At 56.9% G+C, this 20,399-nt stretch overlaps 1 protein-coding gene across 31 annotated transcripts in view; it reads left to right on the top strand.

Moving 5' to 3' along the window:
• Positions 1–20,168, top strand: part of IQSEC1 (IQ motif and Sec7 domain ArfGEF 1) — a 353,310-nt gene extending 333,142 nt beyond the window's left edge. For 9 of the 31 annotated variants that reach the window (XM_070237170.1, XM_070237169.1, XM_023619884.2 and 6 more), the window contains 8 exons: positions 1,273–1,412; positions 1,922–1,951; positions 3,281–3,406; positions 4,608–4,707; positions 7,177–7,338; positions 8,243–8,419; positions 14,576–14,625; positions 15,842–16,789. In XM_070237170.1, coding sequence (XP_070093271.1) covers positions 1,273–1,412; positions 1,922–1,951; positions 3,281–3,406; positions 4,608–4,707; positions 7,177–7,338; positions 8,243–8,419; positions 14,576–14,625; positions 15,842–16,399 — 1,343 coding nt within the window. In that variant the 3' untranslated portion in view covers positions 16,400–16,789. Of the gene's footprint in view, positions 1–1,272; positions 1,413–1,921; positions 1,952–3,280; positions 3,407–4,607; positions 4,708–7,176; positions 7,339–8,242; positions 8,420–14,575; positions 14,626–15,841; positions 16,790–17,976 lie in introns of those variants that run through there. The other 22 variants (XM_070237174.1, XM_070237181.1, XM_070237179.1 and 19 more) reach the window with 3 other exon arrangements.
• The last annotated feature ends 231 nt before the right edge of the window (positions 20,169–20,399 follow it).

The following is a 20,399-nucleotide window of genomic DNA, read 5'->3' as shown; positions in this document are numbered from 1 at the left end:
CTCCTCCTGGACGTGGGCAGCATTTAGTCCTGCTGTCCTGCCCACAGGGCCTCTGCTGCACAGGCGTGGACGTGCATGAATGCTTTACTCTCGTGGGTTTGCACCTTGCTTTTTTCGTCTAATAAATCTAGGAGATAGTTTCGCGTCGTTCACCGTGGCCTCCTTCGCTGTTCCTGGCGGGGACACAGTATTCTGTGGTGCTGATGTGCGGTGGGTAAATGGCTTCGTTCCGGTTGTCTGCTGTTTGTGGATAGAGATGCAGGATGCTGCAGTGAATAACTTTGGGATATCATGTCCCGTGGCATCCGTTCCCCGAGTGCAATCAGTGGGCCAGAGAGTGCTGGAAAGTGTAATTGTGATGGGCAGTGCGACACTGCCCGCCAGAGGGTTGATCCCTTTCACATCTGCCGCAGTCTGGGAGGGCACCGGCCCCACAGACTCGCCCCAGAGCACCGTACCAAACCGCTGGGCTTTTGCCAGTCTGCGGTCTGAGGGTGGACGTGGGTTTGCATTTCTCTCCTGAGCAGCGCTGGGTTCTCCTCATAGCAGTTGTCCAGGGAGGTGTAGCAGAAAGGCTTGTTGTCAGAGCAACCTGGATGGAGTCCCCGCCCCCAGCTTCTGCCCACGTGCTGTGGGACAACAGCCGGCCACACCCCTCGGCCGCTCGGGCTCTCCCTTGCTGGGGCATGCCACGAGCTGCTCTCGCTTCCTCACAACAGCCCTGTGAAGCCGCCTGTGCTCTTGGTGGCCCGTTACACAGAGGACTTCCAGCTCAGAGAGACTGAGTCACACGGCCAGTAAGGGGTGACGTGAGGACTTGGGCCCAGGCCTGTCAGAGCCTGAATGCTCAAACCCCGACTACACAGCCTCCCCCGACCCCAGCCCCTTCCCCAGGCCTCAGCCTTCCCATCTGTGGAATGGCGATAGTTATTGCCACCCTACAGGGCCGTGGTCAGGATCGAGCAAGGGACTATTTCTAAAGCCCTCTGAGCACAGCTAGAAGGTGGCACAGGGGTTCTGTGCTGGTGCGGGGCGTTGTGCTGGCCTTGCCCCTGGAAGGATTCTGAGGAAATTTGTAATTCACTGAAAACGTTCCGTAGCTGTGGGACTGGAGGGTCTTCGATTCTGTTGGGGACTGGTTAAAGGGGTCGCTGTTCTGATTTGGTTGAGAAACTGGTAAATCAGGGGTGAGCCTGGGACCTGAGGCTGGATGGAGCCACAGCCACCTCGGCCCCCGCCAGACCTGATGCCTGGCCGCTGTTCCCTGCCCAGGGGTGGACGACGGCGAGGACATTCCCCGGGAGATGCTGATTGGCATCTATGAGCGGATCCGAAAGCGGGAGCTGAAGACCAATGAGGACCATGTGTCCCAGGTGCAGAAGGTGGAGAAGCTCATTGTGGGGAAGAAGCCGGTATGTGGTGGCCCCGAGTCGCCAGGGGAGCCGCTGGGGGAGGCCCGAGGTGCTCGCCCCCACCTACCCACCCTCTCTGCGTGACCCAGGTCCGCCCTACTGGCTTTGGCCTCGGCCGGTGGCCCTGGCACCATTTGGAACTGGCTCCTCCAGGCAGGGGTTGGTGACTGATTCAGGTTTTCTGTGTTTTAAGTGGCTCCTAATATTTGGGAATGACAACTGTTGGCTCTGGGTTATATTTGAAGCGAACCTGAGGCTCTTAATAAACCAACAGCCAGGGTTGTGCAGTGGTTCTTTGGTGACCTGGGAATGCCCTCGAAGTCCCCCAGAGCCTGCCAGAGAGAGGGTCCCCCGGCCTGCTCCATGTGGCATGGCTGGAGAGAGCAGAGGGAAGGGGCGGGGGGTGGGGGGGCGCACTCACCTCCTGGGTGTCGTCCTGTTAGCTCCCCGGGCCCAGATGCATCTTCCGAACATAACATCTTTTTGCGTGTTTGCTCTTCCCCATCTAGATTGGATCCCTGCACCACGGCCTGGGCTGCGTGAGTATCCCTCTCTTTCACGTTCCGGCGGGACCCCGCCCTGGGGGGCCAGCTTGTCCTCCCCCTGCTCCACATCTCCCAGCTCCCAGATCTGTGTTTCTGGCTGCAGGAGTTCATTTCCAGAGCAATAAGAAATTTGATTTTCCTAAGTATCCCAGCTGTGAATCTCTGTGGGCCCAGAGACCACAGCCACACGGGGAGGGCTGTGCTGTCAGGCCGAGAGCAGACAGACAGAGCCCGAGACAGGCCTGAGCATGAGACCTGACACTGAGAGCTTCCCCAGAGAGACCATGGCCCTTGGACGCTCCCATGACCTGCCCTCACCCACCTCCAGCCCCACGTCCCACCAGCCTCTCTTCTTCACGCTTTTGCTCCAAACGATGCTGCTCCTTGAGCATGCCAGGCCAGGCCACACGGTTCCCTCCCCTTGTCATGAATTCGTGATGTGCTGATCTCGGGCGTCCCTCCGCAGGGCGCCCCTCAGAGTTAACGCTCCCTGCTTTCCATCGCACTTGTCTGGGTGTGTCCCGTCTCTTTACTAATGTGTCTGTCTCCTGCATGAGCCTGGGCCCTCCCAGAGCCACAGCTGGGCCTCCTTGATGGTCTGTCACCATGACCCTTACACGCCAGCTGAGTTGTGCCTGGTCTTGAGGGTGGCTTGGGTTTCAGTGAGTGGGGGGCTCACGTGAACAGCCAGGGTCGTGCAGGCAGGTGTGTCCAGAGGCTGTGTGCAGAGCGGAGGCCCAGGTCAGGCCCTGCCGAGCAGCACCTGCTGGCTCAGGATTTTGGATGGGATCTCAGGCATCAGAGCCGTGAAAGTCCGTTAGGAAGGGCCTGGGAAAGTAGGAAAGCTCCGGGGCCTGGAATCGGCTCCTGGCTCTGCACCTTCCAGGGGTGGCTGAGGCAAGTTGCTCAGCCTCTCTGTTCCTCAGCTTCCTCACCTGGAATAGATCCCTCCAGAGATATGTTTGCAGGGACTAATGCGCTTGTGTGTGTGACGGGCGCTTTGTGGGGCTCTGAAAACATGCCCTCCTCCCTGCCTGGGGCTCCCTGTGAGTGTGATGTGCTCAGAAGTCTGGTCCGTGGCTGGAAGAGTCAGAAGGAGGTCTCACCAGAGGCAGGATGCTCCCGTGGTCCTTCAGGAGACTCCTGGGGACAGGGGCGGGAATGGCCACAAGCCAAGGAACATGCTCCATTCTGGACAGTTTCCCAGAGAAGACGTTTCACACATGAGGCCTGCGGGCTGGGGCCCTGGCCTGCAGGCTGGACTCCCGTGCCACGGGGCCCCAGGGGGTGGCACCAACAGCAGCACTGCCTCTCCCCATGCAGGTGCTCTCTCTGCCCCACCGGCGGCTGGTCTGCTACTGCCGGCTCTTCGAGGTTCCCGACCCAAACAAGCCCCAGAAACTCGGGCTGCACCAGCGAGAAATCTTCCTGTTCAACGACCTCCTGGTGGTATGTGGTTCCCGTGGGGTGAGGTGGCTGAGCGCATGGCACTGGGAGACCTGGCGGTGTGCCTGCACACAGTGGGCAGTGGGGAGCAGAGGCCAGGGGTCGGGAGGCAGAGGGCAGGGGTGGGGTGAGCGCAGGGTCTTTGGGTTACAAGGGACAGAATCCTGCTCAAACTGCTGCCCATGAAAGCGGGCTTCACTGGCTCCTGTAAGAGGCCAGAGCGGGTTGGAGTGTCGGCGCCAGCTGTTCCAGAGGCCCTGAATCAGCAGGGCTCCTTTTTATGGCCTCCAGCTCTCAGCTGTACGGGCCCTCCCCTCCGCCGGCTCCCTTGCCAGGCAGCTCCGTCCAGGAAGACAGTCGGCCTCGGCAGCTCCACCAGTGGGAGTCTCTTCCTCGTAATCTGAGAAGGGTCCCCTGCCTCTCGCCCCGCGCCTGGGCTGGTCCCAGGGGCCAGCAGGTGCAGTGCTGTCTCGTTGGCTAAGCCTGGCCAAAGCCCACCCCCCGGACTGATGGACGGAAAGTGGCAGAGAGGGAGCTCCCCAAAGGGAAGGCGAGGAGCTCTTGCCTGGAAAAAGGTAGCATGGACGCCAGCCAGGGGAGTGAAGACGCCCCTGCGGAGAGCGGGGGAGCCTGTCCTTCGGCTCTGTCCCTCCTGCGCACCACGGGCTCCCCTGCCAGAAGGCCCTGTCCCTGACCTCTGAGTGCTTGATGGCACCAGGACCCGCTGTTTCTCTCTGCTTCCTGAGGCTGGAAGTCAGACATGTGGGTTCAAGTCCTTTACTGAGAGCGCCTGCCTTTGGGAAAGTCACTTCAGATTGCTGAGCCTCGGTTTCCTCCTCTGTAAAATTAATCCCTCAGAGGGTGACAGTGGGCAGATAGGGGCCTGGACATAAGAGCCTTGCCTAGTGCCATCGGAGCTGGGCACGGTGACATGCCTACCACCTCTGCTGGGTTGAGAGGCTTTGTTGCCGGCCAGGATGGCACCAGGGTCTCGCACCGGTGTCCGCATCACGGTGCGAATGGGCACGCATTCCTCCCCATGTCCACCCTCCCCCGCGCCGACGGCCTCCTGACCTCTGAACTGCAGGGCGCACTCACGCAGGATGGTGTGGTTGCCGTCGAGTCTGCTCAGGACCCTGGCTCCCAGTGCTGCTCCAAGGCAGGGTGGGCCGTGTGGCTCAGCCTCTGTCTCTGGCTCCCCCAGGTCACCAAGATCTTCCAGAAGAAGAAGAACTCGGTGACGTACAGCTTCCGGCAGTCCTTCTCCCTGTACGGCATGCAGGTCCTGCTCTTCGAGAACCAGTGTAAGTCTGTCCTCGGGCTGGCCTGGCCTGGCAGGGGCCATGTCCCCTGGAGCACTTGTCCAGGCTCAGCCTGCACCCCGTGTGGCTGGAGATAGCCTCACACCGCTCTAAGTGCCTAACGAGTTAGCAGCCTCCTCCCATTCTCTCTCCTTCCTCCTGGGTCCATCGAGGACAGAACCCTGGGGTGGCCTCTCCCGTGCTCTCTTCGTCCCACTTTCCCTCAGGGCAGAGCACGGGCTCGGTGTCTGATAAGCACAGTAACTAGGAAGAATTTCATAACACCACACGGGGTGCTCACCAAGGTTACTTTGTCACTTCTTGTAGGTGGTAAGATTTTTTAATTTAGGGCAGAGTGAGTTTATTTAAATAAAATATTGATAGGAAAACATCAAGTAAATAGCATAGGTGATATGCAGATACAGACGGACGAACAGGGGGAGGTAAAGGCTGAGGGGCTGCAGAGGTCAAGAGCTGAGCCCCACACCCGAGGGCTGGGCGCAGACCCCAGCTCCACGGTTAGCAGCTGTGTGGGCTGGCTGTTCAACCTCCCTGGCTGCGTCCCCTTATCTATAAAACGGGGGGAGGACAGTGCACCTCGCAGGATCAGATGAGTCCACGCCCGTAAAGCGCTGGGGGAGCCGCTGGCACAGAGGACGTGCTTAGTCGGGGTTTATTCCTCGGTGCCGTTAGAAAGCCTTCTTGGGTGTAAGGGTGTCATGGGGGCCTGGGGATTTCGGAGGGGAGCTGGCTCCCCCAGGACATCCTGCTGACTTTTCTTTTGACCTTGCTCCTTTTGCTGCCCGTGCCCTTCCTTTTTCCTCTCTCCCTCTTTGTCCCTTCCCTGTTGGAGGTCCCTGAGCTGCATGCTGGGCCAGTCCTCCTGAGATGGGTGGGGGCCTGCCGCCCAGCCTGTCCTAGAGTGGCCCGAGGGGAGGACTGCCCAATGGAGCGTCACCGTGTCTCCAGCAGCAGGGAGGCCTCGTCCTTTAGGACAGGTCTCCAGGGCACTGCCTGATAGGCCCTCCATCTGCAGGTTGAGAGAGGGCCAGGCCTATGGCTGGGCCATCCCAAGGGCCTGGGTTTGCGGTTCTTTATCCCTTCTCTATCCCAAATTGGCCCAGCACCTGCCTGGCCCCTCCTTTCTCAGGTGCCCACCAGAAGCCCTGGATGCTGACCCCGCCATCCATTTCCCCATCTCTTGCCTTGTCTACCCTACCCTAGGCCGGAAGACACACCTTTCCTTGGTTTTTTCATCAGACGGCACCAGAGAGGTTGGTGCACTGTCCCGACCAGCAGGCCCCGTCTCACGAGGGGTGGTGGCAGCAGTGATGCTCCCAGCAGTGGGCCTGACCAGACTGAATCCCCGGACAGAGGCTGCACCCGGATCATTTTCAGATTCCCAGGGCTTGACTCTTGGTCCTGGAGACAGATGCTGGCAAGAGCCAACCCTGACACTCCTATAGGACCTGCCTTCACACTAGGGGTCTCAAACTGGCAGCCTTTGGGTCAGTCCCAGCTCAGTTATGTTATATTTGATTTGCACAGTTTTTTAAGTTTGTTGAGCTGATATTTAATCTTCACATTAAAATTGAGATACTTTTGGTTTCTCTTGAAAAGTGAGGTGTGGCATCCCTGGGCCCGCAGTCCCCCGCAGCGGCTGGCCGCGTGCTGCACCCCGCCCCTGGCCCTCTCCCGCTGCTCCGTCTCACCTGGCCTGCATCCTGCATTCTGGGGGCCGCTCGGGCCTCAAGGCATTTGAGTTCCCAGCCTTGACCTAGGCCAGGTGAGGTCTGGTTTGGGCCAAGAGCCTTCAAACACCCCGTGGCTGATGCTCAATTCCCCCTCACAAGAGAGGCACTGCCGGGGGACCAAAGGCCCAGAGACCCCTTGAGCCTGGAGGTGGGACCCGACAGGACTGAGCAGAAAGACGCTGCGCTCAGCATAGAGTGTGTGGGGTGTGGGGCGCCCATAGTGCACCCCCAGGGAATTGGGGGTCTGGAAGCCATTGGGAGAGAACTGAGCTCAATCTGGTTTCAGAATCGTCGGAGGCAACTGGATAGGACTCTCCACCCAGCACAGGACACTGCGTATCTCCTGGACGCAGCACCTGGCCACTGTCTCAAGCCCCAGGCACAGTGACCAAGGACTCAAATTGGAGGGTCCAGGGCTCCATGACCATCAGGTCAGGGGAAAAATGAGAGCCCTGGCTTCCCCTCAGATGGGCCAGATCTGCCCCCAACTTACGAATGGAGAACACGGACCCAAGTAGGGAGATGGGGAGTGTCGTGTGGCCCCTCGGCGTGCCCTGTGAAAGCCTTTCCTCGTGGTGCCACGTGTCTGCTGAGAGCCTGGGCTCTGAGCGCTTCTCATGCCTGTCTTCAATTTAGACTTGCTAGTATTTTCCTGACCAGAGGCAGATTGTGGAGAACACGCTGAGACCATGGGCTCTTCTCTCCTTGTTTTTTGCAGACTACCCCAATGGCATCCGGCTCACGTCTGCCGTCCCCGGAGCAGACATCAAAGTGTTAATAAACTTTAATGCTCCCAATCCTCAAGACAGGAAGAAATTCACCGATGACCTGCGGGAGTCCATCGCGGAGGTGCAAGAGATGGAGAAGCACAGAATAGAGTGTAAGTCAGACCTTCTGGAGGGGAAGAGCCAGCAACCCTGGCATCTCTCAGAACTTTCTGGACTCAGGCCTTGCCTCCCATCTGGCGGCCCTGACGGCAGTCAGAGACCCATGGAGCCCACAGAAATGAGATGCCCCGGTCTCTTCTGGCCTTTCCCTGGCCACGTGACCAGGCAGCCCACATACCTAGGCCACAGAAGGTACCACAGAGGGGAGAGGAAGGGACAGAGGCCTCCTGGTCAGAGCCAGGGCTTCAGAAACCCAAGCCTGTCCTGCCTCTGGGACCACATTGCATGCCCTGAGCTGGGCCCCTGGTTCCCTGGTCACCCCATGGGACAAGAGCTTCCAGAGTCCTGGAGCTGAGTTCTTTGCACTTGCGCATGGCTGTTATCTATTGGTCTTCTGCATCATGGCCCGGCCAACTGATGGGGTCACAGCTGAGGCCATCCCCTGGGTTCCATTAAAGCTGATTATAACCCTGCTTCCCCTGGCTCCAAGCCTCACTCCTTGAAGGCACACGGGTGTCCCCACCTGTGGCCCCCATCTACGGCAAGGTCAAGTCAACCTTGCTTATCTCCAGACCCAGGCAAGTCTGTCTCCTTGTCAACCCTGGAGCCTGAAGCGACTGTCTTTCCCACAAACCACGGGGCCCTCTGGCCTCTCTGCCCTCCCTCCCAGGGTCTCCTTTCGGCTCCCTCTTTTTGAAGGTAGCCATTACACCTTCTCTTCCCAAGACAACCCTTGCTCCTTCCAGGCAGATGGCCATGTGGTGCAGTGCCAGCCCTGCACAAAGGGCTTTGGGCCTCTGTGTTGCCCTCCTGACGTGGGTCCTAGCCCTGTACCCACCCAGGCTGCCCTCTCCAGGCCGTGCTCCTCTCACTGGGCCCCTCGCCCCTCTGTTTCAGCGGAGCTCGAGAAGCAGAAGGGCGTTGTGCGGCCCAGCATGTCCCAGTGCTCCAGCCTCAAAAAGGAGTCAGGCAACGGGACGCTGAGCCGGGCCTGCCTGGACGACAGCTACACCAGTGGCGAGGGCCTCAAGCGCAGCGCCCTCAGCAGCTCCCTGCGGGACCTCTCCGAAGCGGGTAAGAGCTGGACCCAGGGCCAGCGTCCTAGCCCAATGCATGCAGGACTCAGACTGGGCATCAGCGGTGGGGCATGCGTTGTGCCCGGGAAGGGACTGAGGTGGTGGCCCCCAGTGGCAGGGCTCAAGCAGACCACTGTTTCCCGTGACCCTCCCAAACCACAGCAGCGTCTGACCTTACAGACAGGGCATCCCCAAAAGGCAAAAGGAACAGGACCGAACTGTCAGAGGCAGAACAGCCATGTTATCCCCACTCTCCCTTTCTTTTTCTCGGGGTTTTATTTATTCTTTTATTTATTTTCTGAAACTGCTCACACAGGGCAAGCCAGGCCGTGCTGACAGGTGTGTCCCGTGTACTCTGTGCTGCCACGTCCCTGTGTTTTATGCTGATGAATGAAATGGAGTGAAGCCCTCTAAACTGTCTGGAGATGTCCTCTCCCGCTGCCCCTGGTCTTGCTTTCCCCGCACAGGTCTTCCTGGGAAGCCCGGGCCTCCGTCCAGCCCAGAGGCGATGGCCACGGCTGGCTCTGGGATGTCAGGGGAGAGCCCTGGCAGAAACTGTGGTTTTTGTTGCTGTTGTTTCTTTGTTTCTGTGTGTGTTTAATTTGCTGCCAGCCTCTTAAACCCAAGCAAGCAGCACTCCTCAAGCCTCCCAGATTTCCCGGGGCAAGGTGTCCCTGGAGCGTCAGGGAGCAGGGAGCTTCTGTGGGCAGCCTTCACTGGCCTGGTCCTCTCGGCTGGGGCAGGTGAAGGAGGGAAGCGTGGGAGCAGAACCAGCCAGAACCTGTGAGCCCTGTTCCAGCCTGCTTTGCCTACTGGCGCTGCCAGAGGAGCTGTGAAGTGAGGGGTGCACCCCAGCAGCCCCTTACTCCCCGCCCTAGTCGTGTCTAGCTGGTCAGCTTCTCCAGGGAGGAGGCTCAGGGGCTACGAGGGAGCAGAGGTTGCAGGGCATTGTTGCACAGTGTGCGCGTGGCTGGGCCGGCCCTGTGGGCTCCCAGGACCCTAGGCTCTACCTACCCCGAGGCCCCGGGTGCCCCTCCCCAGGAGACTGACACAGCCCCTGATTGCTGAGGGACGATCTCAGGCCAAGATTGGCCTCCTCCCCTCCTAGGGGCTCGCTCACTCCACCCTGCCTCAGGCATCACCGCGTGGCCAGCTCTGGGCTCCCCTAAGAGAGCGGCTCATGACTCCATCCCACACCTGCCCCGCCAGCAGCACTGCCTGCTCCCTTCAGCTTATTCATTTTTCAGAAATTTTTTTTTCTCTTCTTTTTTTTTTTTTTGAGTTAAATTTTTTCCTTTGCTTTTTTTGTCTTGTCTTTTTTTTTCATAGTAAAAATCAGCAATCCATCACCAGCATGAGGGTTAACCAGGGTTTCTCAACCCCAGCACTGTTGACATGTTGGGGCAGATAATTCCTTGCTCTGGGGACTGTCCTGTGCATGATGTTTAGCAGCATCCCTGGCCTCTCCCCACAAGATGCCAGTAATACTCCCCAGTCATGACCATCGTTAGTGTCTCTAGAAATTGCCAGGTGTCCTCAGTTGGCAAAATTGCCGCTGGTTGAGAAGCACTGGTGTCCCCATGGCTTGTTAAACCCAGCTAAGCTTAAGTGGACAGCTCTGGGCCTCTGCTGGCTGGGGCCGAGCCTGTGTTTGAGTTTGTGCAGTGGGGCAGGCTCTGGCCTCTCTGTCCCCTGATGAAGCCCCTGGAGGGCCAGGGCCTGCCCTGTCCAGCCCCTCAGGGAGCAGTGGCTCTGTTGGAACCAAGGCTCTCAGCATGGCCAGCCACACCCACTCCGGGTCCTGGTAGTCAGGACCTCAGCTGTCCACTCTCTGCCAGAGCTTAGGGGTCAGACATACCCACGTGTGCAGGCCCACAGCCATGTGAGGGATGGAGCTCCAAGGGTTGGTTGATTGCCACTTATTGTTACTATTGCCATTGTCATTTGGGGATTCTGAGCTGAGAAGGACACCACTGATTGAGTCTTCTCAGGGCCTGAAGCCACAAGGAAAAGAATCCCCAGGAAAGAAAGCCCCCTGCACCCAGGGAGGTTGGAGGGCTAGGTGAGTCTAGCAGCTGCCAAGGCCCAGACTGGGGATGGGCCACCTGCAACCTCCAGAGGCAGACAGGCGAATGTCGGCAGGCTTCCCTGAAGATTCTGGGCTTGGCAGCTGGAGACGTGAAATTATCTGCTCTCCAGAGGCAGCATCACTCCCACCCCCCATGGCCCTCACCAAGAAGAGCTTGTCAAGAAGAGGCAAGGCCTTGGGGGCAGCCTCTCTGCTCAGGACACTCAGTGGTCGGCATGTCATCACTCTCAGAGCAGCTGCCCTGGCCTGCAGTCACACATGCATCCAGGAGACAGCACACAGGAACGTGGCCCCAGCCCGGCGTGAACCCTGGCCATGGGAGAAGCAGTTGCAGTTTGCTGGGCCTGGGGGAAGCCCAGCAGCAGATGCCTCCAGGAGCCCCTGACGTTCCAGAGCTAGAGGGAGGGGCCTGACCTCCAGCTCCAGCTCCCGGCTCAGCTTCCAGGCCTTGCCTTCTGTCTCTCCACATGGCCTTCCTTTGGCCAGGGCCCCAGGCTCATTTCAGTGGCACCAGAGCCCTGCTGGCCAGAAATCAAGGACCTGCAGGAACTGTGACCAGAGGCGTGACTGGGCCTTAGTCCCTTTCCCAGATCAGTCAAGTCCTGGTGCACACTGTCCATGGGTCTCTGAGTCCACAGCAGTCCCCACAGAGAGAACGTCTCCCAGGGGCTAAAAGACCTGTCTGCACCTGTCATCAGCCCAGGGGGAGACCTGCTGGGTCCTGCACCAGGGCCAGCCTCTCTGGGGAGAGTTGGCAGCTCTTGGCGGCCAGTTTCCAAAGCAGCACCTGCTACCCAAGGACAGGCACTCTGCACAGGAAATGCACTGGGGCCACACTCAGGATGGCCACCGAAGCAGAACCCAGCAGAGGGCACACAGCACATGGGTTCTGGAGTAACATCCATGAGATCATCTCCCCTCCACCTGCCGCTCATGAGCTGTCAGGCCCTGGATAAGTTATATCTCTGGGCCTCAGTTTCCCCATCTGCAAGGTGGGGACTAGTACTGCACTCCAAGAATCTCTGTGAGAGTCAACGCCTGCAAAGCATTCAGAGCAAGGCCTGGCACAGCGTGCGTGGCTGTTGTCGCTGAGTGGGTGCCCCTCAGCCCCTAGCCTTGCTAAGGGCCAAAGCAAGACCTCTGGGCAGCGAGCCCTGCCTGGATCCTGTCCTGACGCTGAGAGCAGGGGAAGGCTGTGAAGAGCCGTGCCAGGAGCCCCTTCCACACATGGTCCTGATCCCAGCCGTGGCGGGCTGGCAGGGCCTGGTCTGGCTCTAGGAGAGGCTGGTCCAGGATCCAGAGGGAGGGGAGGTACCTGGACGGAGAGTGCAGTGAGGGGTGCGTGGCCACATGGGCACGAGCCCCTGTTCCGGCATGCTCCGCCTCCATGAGTAGATGGTGTGTGCTTGTGTGCACATGTGCACACCTGGACGCGCGTCTGTAGTGGGCAGCTGTCTGTGGGTGTGCCTGGGGGCGGGGCTCTGGGACTGGAGCACAGAGCGCTCCTGTAGGGACACCCACGTCTCATGCGGATCTAGGAGGTTGGAAAGATGAATTCTAAGAAGCTCAGCGTCATTCAAAGACATCCAAGTTAACCCTCTCCTAGAAAAGCCAAACTCTTAAGTCTTGGCCCAAACTGGGAAGGGGGAGGGGGAGGAGGGTCTTGTTCAACTCCCGGTCAGCACCGTCTGAAGCCCCAGACCTAGCTCCAGGCCTGGCCCAAGTCCTTTCAGCAGCAGCAGGCGACTGGCATGTGCTGCTGGGCGCTGGCGGAGCAGGCTATCTTTCCTCCGTCTCTGGTGTTTAGTCAGTCAGAGGAGTCCCCAGGCCTAAGAGGGGCCAGAGAGCAATTTAAAAACCCCAAAGACAGCAGACGTCTGGGCTTAGCACTTCCACGTGGTACTGCAGCATCCCGAGTGTCTGATGCTTGTGGCCACCCCAGGAGGGAGGCATGCCCATTTCACAGATGCAGAAACGGCCATAAAGAATCGAAGGAGTGGGGCCGGCCCCGATGCCAAGTGGTTAGGTTCGCAGGGTTTCGCCAGTTGGGATCCTGGGCATGGACATGGCACCACTCATCAGGCCATGCTGAGGCGGCGTCCCACATAGCAGAGCCAGAAGGACCCACAACTAGGTAGGATATACAACTGTGTACTGGGGGGCTTTGGGGAGAAGAAGGGGGAAAAATGCATGAAATCTTAGGAAAATCACAATTAAATTAAAAAGGAAAAAAGAATCGAAGGAGTGCCAGATGAGGTCACCCCCCCAGCCAAAGACCCTAGGGAGGCTAGACTCTAACTCTCTGTCTCCCTGGCCACTGTTGAGGCAGAAGACAGGAAGGGAAGACGCTCAGCCCCTCTTCTCGCACGTGAGGAAATGTGACCCTCATCTCTTCCGGCTGGGAACAAGCCAGGCCCTGCTGGTTCTCCTGGTCCTCAGCAGCTGGTAGAAAATGCTCTTGCCCACGTCCACTGTGTGGCCCTGTCCTGAATGACCTCTGAGACCCTCTCCCACATGCCAGAGTCCAGCAAGGCCTTCTCTGGAATCAAGACTCCCAGCTGGAACCCAGGGTTGGGATCAGCAGGCAAGGCAAAGGGACCAGACCACCCCAAGCCTGCTGTTGTATGCCCAGGACCAAGGCCCTGTCCCAGGCATGGCCCAGCATGCTCAGGTGCCACCGTGAGGCTCAGAGGACCCACAGACACCCTCTCCACCCAATGTGGGGCTGGGGTGTGGGCCACAGGGAGGCACATGGCAGTCTCCATCTTCTAGGCTCCTGGGCCTGGCTTGGGGCCAGCTCAGAAAGCAGCATGGCCAAGATTTCCAGCCTCAGAGTTGGATGGACAGACCTGGGTGTGAACTCTGCTGACTGTGGGAATTGAGCCAGTCAGTCCATCAGCCAGGGTCTCCATCTTTTCTTCCTTGGCATGGACAGAGGGACACCTGTCCTGCATCATTGCAGGGCTTGACCAAGAACTGGCATGGTGCTCAGCTCATGGCCAGGGCTGCACAAATGGAAGGCTAGAGAACGTCAAGAGGGAAAGCCTTTCTCTGCCCCCTCTTCACATCCATGTTCTCAGAGTGCTGGCCGGAGACCAGACCCCTAAGCTTGGGCAACATCATTCCCACTGGCGTCAATGTCCTGCAGAAATCCATGGAGAATCCTCTGGAGGGACTGTGGAGGCCTGGCTGGGCCCTGGGCATCCAGGACCAAGAGAAAGACTCAGCCTTCTTCTGACAGCCAACACATATTGCGTGCCTACTGTGTGCACTAGGGACATAAGAAGGCCTGGGCAGGGAGTCCTCACAGCTGAGGGAATGCTTGTGGCATCCAGAGAGGTGAGCCCACAGAGGGGAGGCAGGACTTCAGGCCCTGAGCGGAGGAAGGCCTCCCAGCAGCCCCCAGCCCTGTCTGCTGTGCCGGCCAGGGCACTACACAAACCAAACACCAGGCCCCAGAGGCACAGGCACATCTGATCCACCAAGGAGAAAAGTTTGGGGTGCAAGGTTCGGTTTCCTCCTAAGCACCAGTCCCACCCCGCCAGGAGCGGGAGGTGTGTATGTCTGTACGTATGTGTGTCTGCGTGTATGCATACGTATATGAAATCCACTGAAAGCCAGGCCCCGCAGGACCTCATTTTGTTTGTTTTCAGCCATTGGAGAAGCTGCCCTCACCCTGTCCCCTGTCAGCAGATGGCTGAGGCCTGCTTGGTCTCCGGGTGTCGGGCCCCACCTGTGCCACCTGCCCCAGCCCCCGGAGGCCCCTCCCCACAGACTGCCCATTCCAGGAGAAGGGGTATAAACTTGGGGCTGGTTGAAAAAGAATCTTTTTTTTGCTTTTTGCTTATTAAAAGCCCCCTTTTTTGTTTTTTGTTTTTTTTTTTTTAACTCATTTCTGCCCTGCCACCGGCTTCCCCACTGAGCCCTTCCTTCGACCCTCACACCTGGGCCTGCAGCAGGTGGGCCCCACACCTGAGCCTGGTGGCGGTGGCGGCCCAGTGCCCGGCAGGCAGCGCCGTGGCCTCGTGTCTGTGTCTAACCTCTGGTATTGCATGTTCTGGGCAGGGAAGCGAGGGCGTCGCAGCAGTGCGGGATCGCTAGAGAGCAATGTGGAAGTAAGTAGGAAGCGCCTCGTCCAGCTGGCTGTCGTGTGTCACCTCCCTACTCCTTGGTTTATATCTGTCGTCTTTGTTTTTTTGCTCTTCCTTCCCCTACTGCACAGAGGCGCAGACACGCCCGCCCCTGCCTGCCTCAGCCCGGTGCATGCCAGCCCCTCCACCTAGAACTGCTGCGCCTCCCACCGCTTGTTTGGGCTGGAACGGTGGGGGGTGGCTCTGGATTTTGTGTTCTAGTTCCTGCTTAACCCCTGTCCCCTGTGGTCCCCAGCATGGTTCACATTCCTGGCTTCCTGGCACTGCTCCTGGGAGGGAGGCAGCAGCCGCCGGGCACCCTCCACCCTCGCTGCTGGGGGTTTTGTGGATCTCTGGACTTCCATGCTCCGCCATCCCCATCGCTTCCTTCCTGGAGTCTTGATTGTCATGTGTCTGCAGTCAGGGCACCATGGAATTGCTTAGCTAGCTCGGGAGGAGGAGAGCCGTGAGAGAAAGGAAAGTTCAGTGTGGATTTCATGAGATTTCATTCATCTTCAACCATCTCTATATTACTGTTCACATCTTAACCTCAGCTTGCAGACCTTTTTGTTTCCTTCTTTTTACTTGTTTGGTTTGCTGTAGGTAGCTGCAGTGAAATGCCCAGGCAGCCCGCCCCCCAGGACCGGGTTTCCCGAGCCCCTCCTGTCCCTCTCGCCACCTTCCCAGAAGCCTCGGGACCCACACAGGCAGAGCAATGCGCTCAGACCCATTGAGAGGACCCAGGAGAGCTCAGAGTACAGTTTCAGCAGGAATGGGGTTCCTCATTGTGCACACCAGCCTGCCCCGCTCCACTCAGTACACGCCACTCAGACACCCCCAAACAAAGGGTCCGATCTGAAAGCTCAGGCTGCCTCTGTGACAGGGTGCTCGTCAGGATGGAGCAGGAGTCACACTTGTGCTGCTGCTGCTGCTGCCCAGAAGGGAGGGTTCCCTCCTCCCCTGCCCCAGCCCCGCTTTTCTCCCTGGAAGGCCACTTCTCAGGGTCCGTCCAGCCCCTCAGCAGTCTCGCCACAGTAGTGTGCGAGGACATGGCTCCTGAGTCCCCGTCCTCCGCAGCCAGCGAGTGAAACTAAGGCTTAGCAGTCAGTGGGGGAACTTTTACATTTTTTTTTTAAAAAATCATTCTGACATAAGTGATTTAAGATCTTTTAATTTTGATTTCTATGAATTTCCTTTTTAGGGGTCCATCATTAGCAGTCCTCACATGCGCCGGAGAGCTACATCAACACGAGAGTGTCCATCTCGCCCACACCAGACTATGCCTAATTCATCCTCCCTCCTGGGCTCCTTATTTGGGAGTAAGAGAGGGAAGCCCCCTCCCCAGGCCCACCTGCCCTCAGCCCCTCCCCAGCCACCCCCCCACCCGCCGGGCCTGCCCCACCCGCAGCACTCCTCCGCTGGCCATCACCAGGGGCCCACAGAGGGCCCACCACAGGCCCAGGTACATGGGCACCACACCCAGTACTGCCACATGCAGCAGAACCCACCCCCCTACCACCACCACCACCACTACCACCCCCCCCAGCACATCCAGCATGCACACCAGTACCACCATGGCCCCCACGGGGGGCATCCACCCTATGGGGCCCATGTGCACGGCCACCCACCGCTGCCCTCGGCCCACATGGGCCACCCAGGCCACGTAGGCCATGCAGCGCATCACCACGGGCAGCCCCCCGCACCGCCGCCCCCTACCAGCAGCAAGGCCAAACCCAGCGGCATCAGCACAATTGTGTAGACAGCCTGTGCGGGGGTCCCAGACTCCCTGGAACAACTAACTGCACACCACACAGAGGCCCGCCCGGGGTGGCCAGCCTCGGGCCAGACCCAGGGCACTTGTGTTTCCATCTCTCCCCTCTGCTCCTCACAGCCGGACGGAGCCCCCTGAGCCCACAGGGCTTGCGTTGTAGGGAACAAAGCTCCTGATTTAATTTAATGTTGGCGTCCGGGCTCCATCTGCCTCAACCCAAGGGGTGGACCTCGGCCACCATCAGCCTCGAAGCCGTGACGCCGGCCAAGTAGGTCTTGAGCTGCCCCCAGCCCACTGCAGCCCTCAGCTCTCTGCCCGATTGTACACGCACATGAAACCCAGCCTAGGAAAAGAAGAAACGAGACACAAAACCAGAGAGAACAAAACAAAAACCCAACACTTGCTGCATTATTGCTCTTTTGTTGACAATGGGCAAAAAATTAAGTAGACCTGATATGGTTGATGAAAATACGTAAGTAAACTTTATATAATATAAATATATAAATATATAAATATATATATATATATACTGTATAGGTAGTATTTGTGTGTGAGAGGCAAGCGTTTCAGTCCACAGAATTAGCAATATAGACTTTACAAGGAGCTCCACTTACCTGATAGGAAGACAGGACCTTAGATGAATGTGTGAGAGAGTAGACCAAAAACTTAAATGCTAGGAACAAATTCAGATACTTCCATATTTTCATAAAAAGAAGAGAAGTCCCTCTAGGACTGGCTAAAACCTTTACGCAATCTTTACTAACTGTGCCAAGTAACATAGCATCTAACTGTTTAAAAAGTCCAATATTGCTTTGTATAAATCCTTATTTTATTAACAGAATACTATCATAAGTAATCAGTATTATTACTGCTCTGTTATTTCAGGTAAGCAAATAGATAAAATGCAGTAAACTACAGTAGCAACTCGGGACAACTAGTTCGGAACCAGTTGTCCTAGAATATTGGTTACACAGATGCTTAGACACTTTAATGGCTGCGATAACTGTGAATTCCCATGTTCCATATTTCTTTTACATGCATCTGATTTAATGCACACTCATTCCGAGTCCTCTGAGGGGGCACCCATACACGGCAGAAGTACTCATCTCCAACATGAAAGCGGCCAGCTCTCATCCTCGTCTCCCCAGCACCATAACTTACTCATCCTGTTCCAACCGCACCAGGCAGGAGCCCCGAGCGTGTTTCCACCAGGAACCGCTCTCGAACCTGAAGGCTGACTTTAGTGTTTAGCAGCCAGGGCGGTGTGTGTGTCTCCCGTTTTGTTTTCTGAGTGGTAGCCGTGACCATCGTAATTCCATGTAGCCATGTGCCAGCACAACCCCCTTGTCATCACCGTGGCCCATCTGACCCCGGCTGATGAGCACCGGCCTCGCCAGCGAAGCCCCTGCTGCCTTCTCATGGTCCAGTTAGTTGCCAGGGCATCACATGACTCAGCTGTGCTCTTGTCGCTTCCGTGTTGTGGTGACACCATCCACTCCCCCAGGGGCCGGGCGCTGCACGCATCCGGTTCTGTGCCTGAGTCACCCACGGGCCGTACTTTGCAGTTTCAGCCTTTCGAGCCACTGCAGCCACCAGTGCTGTGCTCCTAAGCCGTGGGACCCGAGGACTGCCCCACGGCACCTGCCCAGGCGGAGAGCCCTTTCAGAAAGGGCGAAGCTAACGCAGGACTCTGCGGGCCGCGGGGCTCCGCGCTCCGTGGACAGCGTGGCGAGCCATGGCTGGACAGCAGGACGACAGAGGGGAGCCCACCCTGGCCGGCCAGCCGAGGGTTCTGCCCATTTCCCTCCCCACTCACCCCTTTCTCATATCATTGAGGTCACCATACCAGCAATCTGCAAACCGAGCACTTTGTTAATCTCCACGGAGAGCAAATACAGCAATTTAGAGTTTAGCGTTTTTTTAAAAGAAGTGTGACTTTAACCTGCCCGCCTTCATGTCCCCATCAGCGTAGTATTTCTCTCGGGCATCTGCTCAGAAAGAGAGAAATGAAAAGCACGGTGTGTCTGATCTGGCCCAGGCCAGGCTGGTGGGAGGCTCCCCGGTTCCACTGACTCCTAAATTCTTTGGTTTCCCTTCAGAGTCAGGCTCCCCGAGGCGTTCTCTGTCTTGCAGTGTAACAGATGTTGTTCTGACAAGGAAAAGTCGAATTGTGCTGCATGTCACCTGGCGTCAGTCGTGTGAGGCCACACTCTGTATTGTATATTTGCAAAATACATCAGTGTTACTGTTGACAAATAGTTGAAGTAAAGTGGTAACATATTAAATATGTCAGCTTTTCTTCACTCTCCTGTACCAATGGTAGAGTCTAACTGTAAACTCTAGGTTGTTCCAGAAAAGATGAGGCTGTTTGGTACAAGATTGCCCTTTCTGAAAGGACAGTCACTAAGGAAAAACAACAGAACCAACAATAAATCCGAGGGAGGGGCGGCTTCTCTCTTCATTGCCATCCTGCGTGCTCCACAGGCCATTCAGAACTCTGACCTCCAAAACTGTCACCGATGTGTCCTGAAGCTGTCAGGGTGCCACAGGGCCAGATGTAGTGAAATAGCTTCTTGGACAAATTCAGTTCTCGCATTTCCAGCTTCATTCAGTGTATCAGGTTCAGGTCAATGAGGTTTCATTGTTCTGTGTGTTTTGTTTACAAACTGTCATGGGAAGTGTTTCTAGCACACTGTCCCATTGAGGAGGCTGGAGCCACGCTGCACAAATCTTGTCTGGGAAGCAAAAGCTTCTCATAAACTGGTGTCCCCCATGTTGTTTCCATGGGACTGTTCCCCAGATCCCAACCGGTCACAGGGTCACAGCTGGGGGTACCTATCATTCACCCCCAGGATAGGAGGCAGGAGCGCCACCAGGACATTCGTGTCATCCTTTCTTACTGTCAGGACACACGGGACATTTTTCTCAAGTTGCACAAATTATTTCAATTATACAATAATTTCCGGCAGGAGCAGGGGACCCTTAGAGGAAGCGGCTGGTAGCATCACAAAAATCTTTTCTGGGACAACAATTAAATCATGTATTTGTATTTTAAGTTTACGAATGAATTGTACAACAATGTAAAAATAAAGTTCATCCTAATATGATGTGCACGTCTTGCTTAAAAATGTCTTCAGTCAGCCAGTGTAGAGCGATTTTTCCATCACGCGCTGCATGCAGCAGAAGCCTCGTTTTTCTTTAAAATGAGCTGAAAAGACAGCAGATATGTAACCATGACCCTAGGTGTTGACTCGGCGCGAAGCTGCGTCTCCACAGGGAAGCATGCGTCTGACAGTTTTGTTGTAAAATATCATCACCTTTCCTGCCTGAAAAGTGAATAATTTTGTAAGTATTTTAAATAACAACAACAATTGAGGAAGCAGATTGTGAGGTGAATCAGCGTGCGGTGGGGGTGGCGAGGGGCGCGAGGGAGGAGCTCTGTCGGTTGTCCTGCGCGTGCCCGGCGGTGTCGGTGTTCTGTGTGCGGGCATGCCGGGGTCGCGCGCGGTGCCCGTCTCCTGAGAACGTCATTCACCTTCGAGTCGTTTTAAACACACAGAGTCAGGTCTCGAATGCAGACTGTTCAAAGACTTGCAGGGACCCCTCGCTCACGAGGAGCCCAGCACCCCCCGTGTGACTGGGGAGGAGAGGAGCACTTTTGTTTTAATATGCACTCTGCCTGTGAGTAGTAAGACTCTATTGATGTAAAACCATAGCTGTGATCGTGTGGAGAAATCAAATAAATCCTTTAAAACTCTCGGGTTCCTACTTTCTCTGACAAGTCCAGCAGTTTCCCTGTCGGCCAGACACAGATCAGCTGGCAAGTTTGCCCATCCTTGTCGTGACTGCTCTGGGTACTGGCCTTCCTGGAGGACAGTGGACTGACTGTAACGTGAGGACGTCGATGTACAGATCACAACATAGGCACTGATAGACGATTTCAAGGGTATTTATAATTTCTAGCAACTTTCAATAAATTTTAGTGCTT

The sequence above is a fragment of the Equus caballus genome, chromosome 16, assembly GCF_041296265.1.
Source record: "Equus caballus isolate H_3958 breed thoroughbred chromosome 16, TB-T2T, whole genome shotgun sequence".
Classification (NCBI taxonomy): Eukaryota; Metazoa; Chordata; class Mammalia; order Perissodactyla; family Equidae; genus Equus; species Equus caballus.
The sequence above is the reverse complement of the archived record's forward strand: the minus strand, read 5'-3'. Positions and strand labels throughout refer to the sequence as shown.